General features: G+C 39.7%; 2 protein-coding genes across 2 annotated transcripts; one reads left to right on the top strand and one right to left on the bottom strand.

The window, feature by feature from the left end:
* Positions 1-6,808: 6,808 nt before the first annotated feature.
* On the bottom strand, positions 6,809-7,975 carry LOC129738896 (uncharacterized). The gene is made up of 3 exons (XM_055730226.1): positions 7,778-7,975; positions 7,056-7,704; positions 6,809-6,948 (listed from the first exon to the last, which is right to left on the bottom strand). The coding sequence occupies exons 1-3, from the start codon at positions 7,867-7,869 to the stop codon at positions 6,826-6,828; spliced, it is 864 nt and encodes a 287-aa protein (XP_055586201.1). The 5' UTR covers positions 7,870-7,975; the 3' UTR covers positions 6,809-6,825.
* Positions 7,976-13,513: 5,538 nt separating this feature from the next.
* LOC129737820 (uncharacterized protein K02A2.6-like) lies at positions 13,514-15,229 on the top strand. Its single transcript, XM_055728981.1, has one exon. It carries the CDS (start codon positions 13,514-13,516, stop codon positions 15,227-15,229), a length of 1,716 nt encoding a protein of 571 aa, XP_055584956.1.
* The last annotated feature ends 2,817 nt before the right edge of the window (positions 15,230-18,046 follow it).

The following is an 18,046-nucleotide window of genomic DNA, read 5'->3' as shown; positions in this document are numbered from 1 at the left end:
ACCTAATTGCTTTGTTTTTAACTTTGTTAGATATATGTCAGCACGCACGCCAGTTCTGCTACACAATTATTTGATTTGCTTACTCAAGCAATCAAACAACCTAATGGAAAAAAATTAGTCCTGGTACCAGATTTGAACCCGATCCTCCGAGCTGATAGCCAAACACGCTGCCACGACGCCACGCCTAGATGTTGCCTTACCGGCAGCTAAAATTCGAAGTGGTTATAAGCTTCCTAGAATACCCGCAAGGGCAACCAGCGGCCAACAGCAAAGACGCATGTTGATTATTACTAAGAAACATTACGAAACGGCGTATAAATCAATCATGCGTTAAAATAATATCGATTTAAAAAAAAAATGAAATTCCATGTTAATAACTGTTAAGCATAAAATTTTATAAATTCTTGATTTTATCTTGAAATTTAATCAATGAATTGCTTCAACTGACTTTCAATGTGTGATAAATTCGTGGTAAGTAAATACAGTTGGACGAAATTTTATAAAGTCAAAGTATTTACTCTTTCAAAAAACAATCATTTGCGAGTTAGCTTTAAGTTGTTCTAAGTTGAAGTTTCAAAATAAATTATGCTTTCAAACTATTTCCAAGCTCCAAAAAATGATTTATTTATTATATGCCCTTTTGTAATGCTCGTTCACATTTCATATTCATGAAATGGCGGACATGTCTCAAAAAAGGCTATTCGAAGAACTTTTTGGAACTTCGAGTCCATAGAAGGCTATTTGAGATCCAATTTGAAACTTTTAATCTGAATGATGCGATTGACATGTCACAAAATAGGGTAATTGAGAAACTTCTTGGAACTTCAAGTCCATAGAAGGCTATTTGAGGAATCTTTTGTAACTTTCATGTTCATATTCGAGAAAATTTGGTACCAATTCCCTTTGAAACCTTTATTCAGCGAAATTCGAACTTTGGAGGAACGAGTTTAAGTAGATATGAGACTTTTGGTTGCTTGGGATGAGATAATGGAAAATATAAATTCAAATAATTTATGTTAGAAGAAAAGAGCGTAATCACTTAGATTTTTTTTTTTTTTTTTTTTTTTTGCCAGGAATTTACCACATTGTGGCATTCTTCCCTATTCCTATAGATTCTAGTTGTAGTGTCGAAATGTTTCTGGTCACGGCACGCAGGTCCGGCTATATGGAACAAATTGTTTCAACGGTGATCAAATCCAAATATTCCAGGAAACTGATAGTTCAACGGTACATAGGTCCGGCTTTATAGAGGAACAGAGAATCCTGATGGCATTCAAAACCGGATATTAGGGAAACAGTTTGTCCCAACGGCACGCATGTCCGGCTAATTAAGGAAACAGATTCGAGTGACGGTAGACAAATCCGGATGAATGGACAACTAGTTTAAATTTGGGATAGGAGTTTGGTACTTTTTAGAAATGTTATTAATTTTTTCTCTTCTTCTGGGCAATTGGATAAAATTTGGCGCAAATTGTCTGCCAGTTGGCAAAGGGATCTTTGATTGTCGTAGATTTGGCAGTTAACCAGTATGTGTTTTATGGTAACGGGGCAATTGCAGGCGGGGCAACTAGGGGGGTCTTCTCTATCGAGAAGGTAAGACTGAGTGATTCGTGTATGCCCGATACGAAGTCGGGTAAGTGCTGTTCTTTCTCTAGGATTAGGTCGGTCGACCCATTTTTGGGTGGTGTTTTTGACTTCCCTTAATTTGGCTGTTCGGTTTATTGCCCAGTTTTCTTCCCAGGCGAGGGACAGTCGATTACAGATGTCGCGATATGCATCTTGTTGCGGTATGGGGGTCGGTATTGGGTCGAGACTTGTGGCAAGCGAGGCGAGTCGGTCGGCAGCTTCATTGCCTGGTATGCCTGCATGACCAGGTATCCAGACAAGGGTAGCGTTCTTATTCAGGGCTTCGTTAGAGATTGAGGATATCCACGGATGCTTGATGTTACCGGCTTGAACTGCTTTCAGTACGCTAGCGGAATCTGTGAAAATAGTAGTGGGGGGGAAATGATTAGAAATGTTTAGCAAGGCGTTGAGTAGAGCATAAGCTTCAGCACTGAAGACGGAGCACTGCGATGGTAGAGCGATGCTGCGCTGGTCGAAAGGGTCGGTAATACCACATCCGACTCGCCCGTCAGCGGTTTTAGAGCCATCGGTGAAGATGTGTGATGTTGATAAATATTTGTTGTGGACTAGGCTGTGGTAAAAAGGTAAAACTGTAAGTGGGTGTTGTCCAGCTTTAATTTTGAGAGAAAGGGATAAATCAACGTGGGGTACTTTTTCAGACCAATAACGGAAGGGAGTCGTTCTTCTTTGACAGATATTTGGAAGGGAGGTGTTAGCTATTTCTGAGAGCAGGGAGTTAGTGCGGGAAATTAAAGGGACTTCATCACTGCCACCAAAGGAAAGCCATCGTAGGGATTTAGATGTAAGGGATTTGGCGACTAGATATTTGAAAGGGTACTGTCCACTTTCAGCCATGATTGAAACTATTGGGCTGGTGACAAAGGCAGATCCAATGATACGAACGCATCGATTGTACAGGGGTTCAAGTTTTTGATAGACGGGAGGACCACATCTACTTACAAAGCCCAAGCCGTATAGGGTTGAAGGAAGCATCCAGCCGTGCAGGAATCGAAACAGGGAGTCGCGATTGGCATGACTTGGGGTTTGACTTAGGATACGAAGCATATTGATCTTATTGTTAGCATTTTTTCTGACTTGGTTGAGATGAGTTAGAAAGTTTAACTTATCATCAATCCAAACACCCAAAAGTCGGGTGCAACGTACTAGTGGGATGGTTTGACCATTCATAGTTATTGGGGGTAATTTATTGACCTTTTTCCTGTTAGGGCCAAGATGTAGGAGTTTTGATTTGTCGGGAGAGAACTGGAAGCCCATGGTTGGGGCCCACCTAGCTACCTTGTCTATGGCAGTTTGTAGTAATCACTTAGAGTTTCTCAACACGCACTAATAATTGATGGACAAGTGAACAACATGCGGAATCTGAGAAAATCTGGCTACTTTGATTGGAAAAAATGTTCATTGTGTTCATTGTTGCGCGGTAACTTTTACCTATAAATAGAACGGCACTTGTGCTAATCGGGTCATTCTTAAATCGAATTTTGTGAAGTAAACATCAAGCGGAGTAAGCAACCTCGGGAAGACGGCCTTCGGTACAAGGAAAAACTCTCAGGTTACGACAATGGCGCAGTCGGCAGCAGCTACGAATCTACCATTCGATAAGTTTCTTCATGAAGACTTGAAAAAAAGTCTTCTAGGAAGAAATCTCAACTTAAAAAAAAACAAAGAGTTTGAATCCTTTTTTCGGGGTTATGTTTTGAACTTTTCAGTTAGAATGGAAAACCACGAAAAGTGAGTTTCGAAAGTAAAGACGAAATGTACTTTGTCGATATTTATTGGAATAGCTTCGGTAGGAAAGACGAAGTTATTAGTTTGTGGAGTTCTGATGGAAAAGGCAGAAACTCTAGGACGAATCAAGAAAAAGGCTCAATTGTGTCTCCGATGAGAAGGCGGAAGACCAACATAGGGTTCTGATGGAAAAGGCAGAAACTCTTTGATGAATCATGAAAACCATATTTATGTCTCCGATGATATGGCGGAAGACTGCAATAGAGTTCTGATAGAGAAGGCAGAATCTCTTAAATTGAATTGAATTTATTAAGAGCAGAAAAGGCTCAATTGTGTCTCCGATGAGAAGGCGGAAGATCAAGATAGAGTTCTGATGGAGTAGACAGAAACTCTAACGTGGAATCGAAAATATAAGGAGCAGAAAGGCTCATTTTTGTCTCCGATGATAAGACAGAAGACCGAGATAGAAGTCTAATGGATAAGGCTGAACTCTTACATGAAATTGAAAGGCACATTTGTGCCCCGTTGAGAAGGCGGAAGACAGAAAGTTGAACTCGGATGTAAAGATTTGAAACTTTATGATAAAATAAAGAAAATGGTTATCTGTCTTCTATGAGAAAATAGAAGAATGAAATCAGAGTCCTGAAAAAAATAAATGGCCGAACCTATAAAAAATCATTTGTAGGATAGATATCAGATAATGGAAAATATAAATTCAAATAATTTATGTTAGAAGAAAAGAGCGTAATTTAATCACTTAGAGTTTCTCAACACGCACTAATAATTGATGGACAAGTGAACAACATGCGGAATCTGAGAAAATCTGGCTACTTTGATTGGAAAAAATGTTCATTGCGTTCATTGTTGCGCGGTAACTTTTACCTATAAATCGGGCCATTCTTAAATCGAATTTTGTGAAGTAAACATCAAGCGGAGTAAGCGACCTCGGGAAGACGGCCTTCGGTACAAGGAGAAACCCTCAGGTTACGACAGTCGCCATTTTGATCTTTGATGATAAGCACTGTTCAATGCTTTCTTTTAAAAATTTCTTGCATTGAAAGCATCAACATACCTTCATGTCTCAACTTCAAACGCTGAAACATGGTTATAGTTTGTCTTTATTCAACCATTAAGCTGAAGCAGCAATTACGCTTTAGCTCAGCTTTTGTTCAGCGAATTGCCGTTCTTAAGCAGCCAAAATGTTTATTGGGTTTTGATCTTTGATGATAAGGACTGTTCAATGCTTTCTTTTAAAAACTTCTTTTATTAAAAGCATCAACAAACCTTCATGTTTTAACTTGTTATGAATTTACAAATCATTAAATGAAGAATTTATATGCTCCTCGCCAAGGTGCGCTTGCAAAACCACTACAATTGCATTGCCAATTTCATATCGTTACTATCTGGCCATTGAACATACGTAATGTTGTTGTTATGTTTACCCTACCACGATATGCCGAGAAAATGTAAACATGAGAAATCAGCTGTTCGTCTGACAAGTGGGGAAATGCCTTATTGAATATTGCTGTTCAGGAAGCAGACACGAATGAACCCACTCTAATTCTGACTGACTCAGCAAGCTGTTTAGATGCGCTATCAAAAGGGACTTCACGACACCCATGGATCCAATCTCTTGAAACTCAACTAACCAATCACAACATCACTTTCATTTGGGTACCAGGCCACGCTAGAATAGTTGGCAATGAGGAAGCAGACACATGTGCAAATGTTGCTCGAAACAGCTTAGCACCACCCGCTGATTTTCGAATCCCAGTTCAAGACGCTGTGCGATCCATAAAAACTGGAGCATGGAGAGCATGGGAACATCGATGGCATTCAAGCCAATCATTCCTCAGGCAAAGTAAATACACACCCAACAACTACGTAGATCAGAATTGCCCATCAGATCAACGTGTTCTTACAAGGCTACGTATAGGCACAGATAACAGATAGCGAGCCCCGAACAAAAATGTGTTGAAAACGTGTGTGAGAATACCAACCTAAGTTTCAAACCAATTCGTAAGTGGACTAACATCCATAAGATGTCGCTACCAGTACAACAATTTTTTTTGCCATTTTTTCAACACGCTTAGAAATGAATACTCATCGCTTATCTTAAAGGGGGCCAGTGCAATATATGACAGTAACACATTTTTTGTGTAATAAATTTAAAAACATCATGATTTAAAAAATTCAAATCATATTCCAACCACACTTCAATCGCTGTCATATGTCTTGTTGTATCAATATTGGCGCTGAATTGAAAGTTGAATTCCAAGTTTTGGAGTATGGGCTGAGATTTTACTATCGGTAAATAGTTTTCTAAAACAGAAAATGTGAACATAAATGTTATAATTGTAAATTATGGGTCGATATCCCGGTTGGTGTTACCTGAGATCGATAGAAGAGGACTTGTAAATCATGATTAATAATAACTTTATTCATTTCTACTGATGACTTATCCTGAGTTACAAGTCCTCATGTATCAATCTCAGGTAACATTAACCGGAATATCGACCCATAATTTACAATTATAACATTTATGTTCACAATTTCTGTTTGAGGAAATTGTTTAATGATAGTAAAATCCCAGCCCAAACTCCAAAACTTGGAATTCAACTTTCAATTCAGCGCCAATATTGATAGAACAATATGGGGCATATGCTGAGACATATGACAGCGATTAAAGTGTGATTGGAATATGGTTTGCATTTTTTTAAATCATGATGTTTTTAATTTTTTTTTACATAAAAACATGTGTTATTGTAATATATTGCACTGGCCTCCTTTAAGATAAGCTATGAGTATTAATTTATAAGCATGTCGAAAAAAGGAAAAAAATAAGTGTACTGGTAGGACATATTATGGATGTTAGTCAACTTACGAATTGGTTTGAATCTTAGGTTGGTAATCTCACACACGTCTTGAGCTCCAGCCCGAACTCTGTTCTCTGTGGTATAGGTCATACCAGACTGACACATTCCTACCTATTCGACAAAAGCTCTGCACCGATGTGCCAGTTCTGTGGTGTATTAACAACCGTCCAACACATTCTGACTGACTTCCGCGGATTTAAAGAGGCCCGAGAGGAACACAACATCAAAGGAACTGTTTTTGAAATTTTGAAAAATGAAGACTCGCAGGAAAAATCACTATTACAATTTTTGAAAAAATGTAAAATTTATGAGACACTGTAAAACTTAAACTACATTGACACGAATGCCAAAGCGTTGGTAAAGTGTCACAAATAAACAAAAAAAAAATGCTTCGGATAAAAGGCTGTAAAGAGGATGAAAATCCCGTATAAAAAAAAAAAAAGGGCTGTAAATCAGGTATTAAGAGCTCAACCTCGACTTCACTACAAAACCAATTAAAGTTCCATTATTCACTTATTGAAAAAGTATTTAAGAGTAACTCACAATAATAACTTGATAACTTATAACAATAACTTGATTATTTATTTGACCTTAGACTATTTTGAACTACTTTGAATCGTTGGATTGTTTTCAGACATCGTGTTGCGCTTTCTAAGCATTCCAGACAAATGTATTGAGAAAATCCATCATTCAGCGTTATCTGTAAAGAAAAGAATTTGTTAAGTATTTGAAACATGAGATAGAAATTTCGTGTTTGGGCAATCATATCAACAATCAAACATCGAAAAAAAACCAATTCTGTCCCACCTCCCCAGGTATTATGGAATCCAGTATGCATTCTATTTTGCTGTCCTCTGTAAAGATAGGAATCAACAGTTCGTTTTCCTTAACTGATAAGCATAGTCTGCAGTTGGATGGAGTATCATCGAAAATGTGTATGTTTGGCTCGAGCGTATCATCTAGTATATCTAAGTCATCTTTCTCTGATTGTGGAAGCATGTCGTGCAACCCATAACTAGCTACCACCGCAAGAGCATCTGCCCTGAGACTTGAGTCTCCTTCATCGGCTAAGCCATCTTCTATTTCAAGTTCCTGTGCTGATTTGTCGCACGAGAGGTTCGTTGCTCTGAGGTCATTTATTTCACCATCAAGTAAAGTTTCTTCAGACATCGTGTTGGTGGTACTTGTATCTTCCAGTAAGACATTGTAGATCCTTTCAGATGTAAGGTGCTCTTCATTGAGTGATTGGGTTACACATTGATGAAAATTATTACGAAAAATAGTTGGAGTGGGTACTTTAACAGGTCGTGTCGTTTTCTTTAATTTTCGATTATAAGGCGGATCGAGGAAACAATCTTCTGTAAAATGTTCCGAACAGAGAAAGTATTTCGTTATATTATTAATATTTTTTTCTAGTAAATCTTCCCGAGAAGCCGCTTTAGCCCAGATTGCCGCGCTGAAAGATAATGGTTTTCGTAACATCAAATACATAACTGCACAAACAAATCTTCATATTGTATATTACATACTATTCCATGCTCTTAGGAAACCCGAAATATTCTACGGAGCGATTTGTGGACACAGCGTTGAAACACGAAGCAGCGCAGCAACGTTTAGACATTTTGAAATCACTAATGATTATTTAAGTTTTTATTTTTATTATCAGTTACTAGAACGGTCCACCATACACAATAAATATTATTCGCATTTTGTACACGCTCGTTTTCATATAACCATATTCGATTCAAAAATTACCATTCTATGACATTTGCCTCGAAACTGCCAATATGGTTATTTTTTATTAATTTTCCCAAGATGAATTTTAACCATTTTGGTACTTCTGGAGTATAAACCATAAAATGGTTGAAAAATTTGACGTCTTTTCATCGCCATTTTGAAAGCGACAGTCATCGGAATCGAACGCGTTTAAATAAATTTATTATTCCACGGAACTTAATCAAGTTTACAAGAGAACACATCGAATTCGTAGGAGATCATGAAAGGTAGAGGATTTGTTTAAATTTTCGTTACAAAAATAATCTCAATAATCAACAACAACAAACAAATTCCAGGGTACCGAATGGACACCGCTTCAGGTCCAATCAAAAACCTAACAACATCGAAACGATCAGATACCGAGGATTCACTACCGGTTCCTGGCCACAGCCACAGCAAACGAATAAAGAAAAAATATCGTAACCGCTGAAACTGGAAGATTTTTCAGTATCACAAAATAGAGAACTGGAAGATACGACGTTCCTATTATTTTTGGTAAAGGTAATATCCGTTCCCTGGTTTATCAAGGTTGGTTTTCTATATGAACTTTATTTGTTTTTCAGAACACACCGCGGGTCTGATGATTTCCACATCAACAAACTAACTGGAAGCTTACGCTCCTACTAAGCCACCTCCGTTAGGGCAATCCAACAGCACAGTTCCATCGAACCTTCCGCCGGTAGCAGCAGGTGGTAGAAAAATCTGTTCTGCGAACTTTTTAATACTATCCGGAAGGAGTTTAAACGAGCCGGACTGTAAACATCACCTACTGGTCGTAGATGAACGTGCTGTAATTGCCCTTTCTGCTAAAGCTACGGCTCTAAAGAATGAATGCCACTACGATATATGAGACCACCACTTCCGTCGTTGTTCGGCACCGCCGTTTTGCTTATACCGTATTTGTTTATGCCGAGTGTTGCACTAGTGTTGCACTGGTGCACCACTAGGTGCTGTCAAACTGTTTGTTTATTCGGACGGTGTTGCACTGGTTTTGACCTGTCGGAGTTCTGCTTACGGACGGTGGCCCACCGATAATTTTGCCAGTGTTGCGAGAGAGCGTGTGAGTGAGCGAGGTAGCAATACACTGGCGAGGATTTGTGTTTGTTTTTATCGGGTACGGTGGAACACTCCACGAGTGGAGAAAACAAATACAGTATTAGTTGGTTTCGATAGCAGTCGCGGGGGAACTTCTGCTACTCTTATACTGCTACCGGGCGTTAAGGCTGTTGTTGCTGTCAATAGCCTATTAGACTAATACACTCAGAGGAAATCTTATTATAAACTTCATAAGATACATCTTATGGACCGCTTTTTTGTGTCCAAACTAATATTTCATAAGAGTCTTACGAAATTCTTTCAATATTCATACGAAGTTCTTATGAAAAATAGAAGCAGCAGCATTGTGAAAAATAATGAACACATTCATTTCATCAGCCTCGTCGTCGTACCGAGCACTAACCAGTTGTGGAGCCATTAGTTTTTCTCAAAGTTGAAAGTGATTTTGTTATTCTACATAGTAAGTTTATTTTTTGTGAACGTTCCAATTATTTGTTAACGTAAACCCATATTTTTATGTTTACTTTTCAGCATGTTGACCGGCGAAAAGGATAAGTTCAATGGACCGGGTGCGGCAGAATGACTGTTGGAACCGTGCCGTGATGTGCTGCTTATGGTGATCATGATGTAATTGTAAACAATTAACAAATTACACAGAAAATAAACTGAACGTTTTCAACATCAATTATTTTAATATTTTCTCATCAAACTTAAAATTTTCTGTTTCCATAAGACCCTCTTATGAAAAGCAACAACCTCTCATTGAAGCAGGTGTTCATCTGAAGCATTCATTCGCTCCATAAGACAATCTTATGAATTTCATAGATTTTTCTTATGGCGCCACTTCATAAGAGAATCTTATGGTATATATAATAGTATTTTTCTGAGTGTAGTATTAGTCCATAGCCCGGTCAAATATTCATTGGCTTTTTCTTTTTAAGCGGTTCAAATAAATAAAACGATGTGAAAAACTCAAAATTGTTCATTTTTTCTTCGAAAACACTCCAATCTGTAATATTTCTACGTTAACATCCCTCATTTTGCATTACGATTTAAAAACAACCATTTTCCACTTCTCCTCCAGAATCCCATTCGGTTGAAAAATAACCATATTCGAACTTCTCCCCTAGAAGTCATTTTATGCCTTCTCATGGAGAACTCATAAAATGGCATTTCCCGGGAAAAGGTCAAAAATGGTTATTTTTGAAACATAAATGGTTCAATAATTTCTAGCGTGTATTGTAAGCAGTACACGCTTCAATTTAATTAACCATTTATGTTTAAAAAATAACCATAATTGACATTTTTCCGCGTTATGTCATTTTATGACTTCTCTTCGAGAACCCATAAAATGACTTATCGGTGAGAAGTTCAAATATGGTTAATTTTCAACCGTAATGAGAAGCACCTTAGGAGTAGGAAAATGGTTATTTTTGAACCGTAATTCGAAAAGCACACACTAAGATTGCAATTTTCCGCTCGGGATATTGATTCTTCGAACCACAGGGAAATTGCTCAAATTTCACGAAATTCGAACGATAACCCACCTGAATCTCATGACACTTCATTTCTCCTGTAATTTAGGATGACATCCCTACGAGTGTACAGGAACTTGAACTTTCCCCGTAAATTTAAAGCAATGTTCTCCTGTATCAGGGTAGACACATTGCTTGTCAAATTTTCCCTCTCTTTCTTGTCTGTGTAAAAAACAATATGACTGTTTTTCTCTTTCTCACTAATGCATTAGGTTTTTTACCGCCAATCATCTCAACCCGTCTTTTTTCGGTTCCGTTTGTATTGTTATTATTAAGTTGATGGTACTCACGCAGATTAAAAGTATTTATTTATTATATTTATTTAAATGGAAGTGGAGAGCAAGCGAAGAACGGCAACAGGAACCAGGCTTCGGTAAACTTTGTACCTATAAATAATCGGTTTCAGAACGGTGGTGAAATTTATGACTGGAAGATTCGGATGTTAGATTCTTTCGCCCCGGATTGGAAGCTTCCGGTATGTTTAGCAAAAAGAACTTGACTCAGCTGTCTTGGACCTAAGTGCGAAAGGATTTAGATGCTATGATTCGCAACGGGTAAGCTATTTTCACTGTTTTCCAGTATTTTTGTAATGAAAATATTTAATGATTTTTTTTTATTTTCAGAACGACTATTTTCGTCCATTTGATTTGGTTTTGTGTTGTGAAATTGAAAAAAGTGAATTTAAAAAACCTTGAAATATATTGAAATTGTTAAAACATGAATTGTGTTCATTTGGCGTTGGTATTGATTTCTAAAGTAAATAGAATGTAGAAACAGGAAAAAGAAAAACTAAATTCACTACAAATCACAGTAGAGAAATGTCTAAGCTCCCTGCAAATTACAGGAAAACATCGGTTGGAGCCTACAGGCGAGTTTGACAGTTGTTTTCCTGAGCTATTTTTCTGTCCTGAAATCGTCCTGTAATTTCAGCTGTTGAAAATACAGGACAAAACCGTCCCAACCACAGGAAAAAAGATTAAGTGTGCAGATTGGCAAATTTGGACAATTTTCAAAATTGAAGATAACATTAAAAAAAAATACGAGTTTTTAATTTTCTTTTATTTTCTTGCTTATTAGTTTAACGCATGCTTACTGGCGGCTTATTTTAATGTTTTTCAAAAATAAATCTTGAAAATAACAAAGTAATAAATGATAGTACACTGTAAATTTTTGCCTCGATTTCCAGCAAAAACAAATGCTGGAAATGTTCATCAATCCAAATTTTTGCTGGAAACCAGCAAACGGTTTTCTAATTGCTGGGTTTTTCAGCAACCGGTTGTGTTCTTGTCATTTTTGCTGAAAAACCAGCAATCGGTTTTCAAATTGCTGGACTTTCCAGCAATTGATCTAGTTTGCTGGAAAATCAGCAATCGAGTTGTCATATTGGACTCTGTTTGTTTTCGTACGCTGAAGCAAGGTGAGACTTTATTTTACGAATTTTGGTTGGATTAATATAATTATTTTTATTTTCCTCTATATTTTAGCAACCAGACACAAGTCAAGGGTGAGTTTTTATTGGACAGATTTCATAAAAGATACTAATCAGAACTCTTTTCTCAGGTAGCAAATGATCAACACTTTGGCACAAAGCTGCCACTCCAGAGCCGGTGTTAGAAAATTAAAAAATAAAAAAGTTCTTGAAAACATAATTTAAAAAAGGAAGAAACTAATTCTTTTCCATTGCTCATTATATATGCACAGCCAGTATTGAATATTTAATAAAGAATTGAAATATAAATTTGGTACTAAATACAGCCGGTTGTTTTGAAAGAAATAGCTGGTTTCCAGCAATCTGGATTGCTGATTTTCCAGCAATTTGAATTGCTGGAAACCAGCATTAACGTTTGCTGTTTTTTCCAGCAATTTAAATTGCTGAAAATTTTGCTGGAAAGTCAGCGGGACAAAGACAAAAATTTGCTGTGTAGGTGACTTAAAATATATGAATATTTAAGTAATCTGAATCCTCGATGCCGGAGCACCAAAATCAGCCGGCCATGTTCCACTTTCGTGCAGCTTCTTATCTTTGAACCATATTTCCATGTGATTGAAGTTCCACTTGATGCGCTTGTTACGGACACACGATAGAGGGAGCTGTTGCCCTCTATTACCCCGGCGATGGTTGCTGTGGCAACTGTTGCTGATTTAGAATTATTAAGGATCGAAGCAGGCATTAAAAAAGAAAAGATATAGTTTAAGAAAAACCGGAAGAAAAAAACACGTGTTTCAAGAAAGCGGAAAGTAAAGGTTCTCCCCCACCGGCAGGTAAAAAGAACCCAGACGGCCACTAGCGACCGTAACTAACATTTGGTCCTTCTCCCCTCACCGGCAGGTAAAAAGAACCCAGACGGCCACTAGCGACCGTAACTAACATTTGGTCCTTCTCCCCCACCGGCAGGTAAAAAGAACCCAGACGGCCACTAGCGACCGTAACTAACATTTGGTCCTTCTCCCCCACCGGCAGGTAAAAAGAACCCAGACGGCCACTAGCGACCGTAACTAACATTTGGTCCTTCTCCCCCACCGGCAGGTAAAAAGAACCCAGACGGCCACTAGCGACCGTAGCTAACATTTGGTCCTTCGAAATCAAAACGCCAGTTTATATGGAAACATCTCGTCGGAAATCATAGTATAGATGCTAGAGTTACCATATAGTACATTACAAGTTCTTTCCCCTTTAGTTTCAGTATACAATATTTCGAATTTATCTTATAGTTTGATCAACATATGTTTTAAATATATCTTCCATTTCTTTTAAATATTTTCGAACTGTTTCCATTGAAACACTTATTTTAATTTACAGTTTACAACAGTGGCGACGAGTCGGTCTCGTAATTATCGCGGAATACGCTAATTAACCGCGAAATTACGTTCCCCACGCGGAAAAGACGTCGGTGTGTGATGGATTCGACTGATCCTAACCCAACTTCGGATCAATCCGCAGGATCAAATGGGACCACCAACGGGCTCCCCAGTGGACAGCAGTTCCACCCAGCTGGCATGCAGCAACTGTTCATTCGCCCCACACAGTTCGGTCAACAGCCACCGACGGGACTTACTTTTCAGTTCCCCGGGCAGCAGCAGCAACAGCAACAGCAGCAGCAATCATCGCACCAGTTTTCACCAACTTCCGACGCACTCCTCTCCCAGCTCCTCCAACAGCAGCAAGCATTTGCGACACAAATGCTGCACCAGCAGCAGGAATTCATGCGGCAACAGCAGGAAATGTTCCTCCGTACGCTATCATCAATTAGTGTGCAAATTCCATCAAACCCAGAAGTGATTTTAGATTCACTGTCGCATCACATTCATGAGTTCCGGTACGACCTGGACAACAACATTACGTTCGTGGCTTGGTACGCGCGATATAAGGACTTGTTCGAGCAAGACGCTTCCCGGCTCGACAGCGAAGCAAAAGTGCGTTTGCTTCTCCGGAAGATGGGTTCCGCCGAACATGAACGGTACGTCAACTTCATTCTTCCGAAACTACCGAAGGACTACCAATTCGATGAAACAGTTCGGAAATTGGGGATCCTGTTTGGTGCTGCTGAATCGCTCATCAGCAAGCGGTATCGTTGCCTGCAGACTACGAAAAAGTCCACCGAAGATTACGTTTCGTTTTCATGCCGTGTAAACAAGAACGCGGTCGATTTTGAACTGACTAAATTGACGGAGGAGCAGTTCAAATGTTTATTATTTGTTTGCGGCATGAAAGCGGAGTGTGATGCAGAGGTGCGTACTAGACTGTTGGCAAAAATAGAGGACCGGAACGACGTGACCCTGGAGCAGCTTTCTGAAGACTGCCAACGGCTGATGTGTCTGAAGAGAGACACTGCTATGATCGAGGGAACATCCGGACCACCAGCAGTGCAGTTCGTGGAGCGGAATTATAATCGGAAACAAATTTCCAAAAGTTCTCCGAAAAAAGTGAATTCCCCCAAAAACATTCCCCCAACCCCTTGTTGGAAGTGCGGCGCAATGCACTACACTCGCGAGTGCCCGTACAAGGACCACAAGTGTAGTGATTGTGGCAACAACGGACACCGTGACGGTTATTGTTTATCCGAAAACAAAAGTGCAAAGCCCTATCACAAGAACAAAAATAAAACTTTTCGGGCGAATGCAGTGAAAGTGAATGCAGTGCAACAAAAACGAAAATTTGTTCAAGCTGATCTTAACGGTGCTGAAGTGCAACTGCAGTTGGACACTGGATCCGACATCAGTGTGGTATCGAAGCGTGTGTGGGAGAAAATCGGGAAGCCTTCCACCACCCCTGCACTAGGTAATGCATCTACGGCTTCTGGTGCCCCCCTCCAGCTCCTTTTCAAGTTCCAGTGTGACGTCAACGTAAATGGCCAGCAGCGCCGTGGGACATTTCACGTGGTCGACAAATCGTTTAACGTGTTCGGAATCGATTTGCTTGACACTTTTGGACTCTGGTCTGTGCCGATTTCTACTTTTTGCAACCAGAGTGTCAAACCATCCACATCGTCGGAGTCATTTGAGGCAGCACCACGTTCCAAACATTCAGCATCCAGCACTTCACCACAGCACAATCGCACAGCAAGGCTGAACCATTTCAGGAAAATCGAGAGGGGAGAAGTTCGGTTCCAATAAGTGAGGATCTGAGCACATTTTGCGTAGCTCCAACAACACCGAAAACTCTTGGACAGTCTCCAGATACTTCATCGATATCCCGTCTCTTTCAACGTCTCCTTCTCCCTCATCATCAAGCTCTGCTGACCATGTGGAGTTCATATTAGCGAGCGAACAGCTGTGCAGGTGCCTCGTCGTTCTTCGCGAACCAGAAGACCGACGATCTGGTCAGCCCGCACCGGCTGTATTAAGGGAGGAGATGTTAGGGCGTGAAACACCCTACAACAATACCGCTGGGCTCACTGCGGCAGCCTTTCTGTCAGCTGATCGACGCGCCAACCGGCGGGTAGAAAACAACAACAACAACCAATCACTTTATGTTTTGTTCTGTAAACGTTAAGTAGCGACGTGATTTTACCTCGTCAATAAATCGTTATTTTAATATGTAGTGTTTAGTAACTACGTGTTATTTATTCTTTGTATCCGTGCTACCCCAGTTTACAACAACCATGAATTTCCTGGATCGTTCAGACAGAGAAAGCTGTGTATAAGCTCCTTCCAAATCAAGTGCACAAAAAATTTTACAGCCTGACAACTTCGCAAACAAATCCTGTGCAATTGGAAGAGGGTAGGTATGAGGAACTATCAACTTATTTATTGAAACCTTGCAGTCTATTACTAGTCGTATCTCGTTATTTTTTTTCATGACCACAACTACTGGCGAAGCCCATTCACTGGTCTCAACTGGGGTAATAACATTTTCCTTTTCCAACATATTCAAATGTTGTTCCACTTTTTCCCGTAATCTGTACGGTACCTCTTTTTTAATAATTCTTTATTTGAAACGGCTCATACCTTAAGGTTTTAAGGAGCCAAACTCGTTTTTGTTTTTACATTGTTTGCTTAGCTTAACACTTTGAGTTTAAAGAAAAAGATGATAGAAAGGGAAATATAGGATTAAAGGCGCAGATCGATAGTTTTAAGGTAGAAGTAGATTTCGAACATGTAGTCCAAATCTAGCACAGCTAGCACATCCCTCACTGGAACGTTAGGTGGTTTTCCTCGGGCCCGAAGGGAATCTATTAAATTCGTTCTGGCGACAAGATGGACCTCACACGACCAGACAATATGCTCGATGTCATGGTAACCATGGCCACAACTACACAAATTGCTGCCAGCAATGTCAAAACGATAGAGTACCGCGTCTAAGGAATAATGATTGGACATGAGACGGGAAAATATACGAATAAAATCCCGACTCAGGTTCAATCTATTAAACCAGGGTTTGAGGCTTACCTTTGGGATAATCGAGTGGAGCCACCGACCCAACTCATCCTCGTCCCATTTGCGCTGCCAGTTGACAAGAGAATTTCTTCTAACCAAAAAATAAAACTCGTTGAAGACGATCTCACGCTGATACGTGTCACCTTCCGTCGCCCCCACCTTTGCCAGAGAGTCTGCCTTCTCATTACCCACTATCGAGCAATGAGAGGGAACCCAAACAAAGGTGACAGAAAAACGACGTCTTGCTAAAGCACTCAAAATATCCCGTATCTTCTCAAGGAAGTACGGCGAGTGCTTTCCCGGTCTTATTGAGCGTATTGCTTCAACAGAGCTGAGACTATCTGTTACGATGTAGTAGTATCCTGCAGGCTGTGACGCAATGCTGTCCAAAGCCCAAAAGATTGCTGCTAACTCTGCTATATACACAGAGCATGGTGACTGGAGCTTATAAGATGCGCTGAAGATTTCGTTGAATACTCCAAATCCCGTTGATTCCTCTATAAGTGATCCATCGGTAAAGTACATTTTAGAGGCATCGACGTGTCTATATTTAGCATCGAAAATTCTGGGAATCAAAAGTGGACGGTGAGAGTCCGGGATCCCACGAATTTCTTGCTGCATAGACAAATCAAACTGGACAGAAGAGTTGTCGTAGTCTGGGATGTAAACACGAGTGGGAGAATACGAAGAAGGATTTACCTGCATGGACATGAAGACATGGTATATAGACATAAATCTGGTTTGAAAATTTTGCTCAAGTAGTCTTTCGAAATTTACAATCACCAATGGGTTCAAGACCTCACACCTGATGAGGAATCGGAGTGATAATAAATTGAATCGATCTTTTAGTGGAAGTATACCTGCCAAAACTTCAAGACTCATGTTATGCGTTGAGGGCATACAGCCCAGAGCGATGCGAAGACAACGGTATTGGATACGCTCGAGTTTGATGAGGTGAGTTTTGGCAGCTGACTGGAAACAGAAGCTACCATATTCCATCACTGAGAGAATAGTTGTTCGATACAATTTTAAAAGATCTTCTGGGTGAGCTCCCCACCAGGTGCCAGTGATTGATCGGAGAAAATTGATTCTTTGTTGGCATTTTCCTTTCAGATACTCAATATGGGCCCTCCAGGTACACTTGGAATCAAACCAAACCCCAAGATACTTAAAGCACCTCGATTGAGTGATCGTTCTGCCTAGGAGTTGAAGCTTAAGTTGAGCAGGTCTACGTTTTTTAGAGAAAACAACTATCTCCGTTTTCTGAGGAGAAAACTCAATCCCAAGCCCCAAAGCCCAGGAAGCCAATTTGTCTAAAGTATCTTGTAAAGGTCTGTGCAGATGAGACTCAGTAGATCCTGTGACAGACACCACGCCGTCATCTGCAAGTTGTCTTAGAGTGCAGCCTTCAGAGAGACAACTGTCGATGTCACTTACGTAAAAGTTGTACAAAAGTGGACTCAAACATGAACCCTGCGGAAGGCCCATGTAAGAGATTCTTCTAACTGCAATATCACCATGAGCAAAGTTCAGATGTTTCTCACAAAGCAAGCT

Source organism: Uranotaenia lowii, chromosome 1, assembly GCF_029784155.1.
Source record: "Uranotaenia lowii strain MFRU-FL chromosome 1, ASM2978415v1, whole genome shotgun sequence".
NCBI lineage: Eukaryota > Metazoa > Arthropoda > Insecta > Diptera > Culicidae > Uranotaenia > Uranotaenia lowii.
The sequence above is the reverse complement of the archived record's forward strand: the minus strand, read 5'-3'. Positions and strand labels throughout refer to the sequence as shown.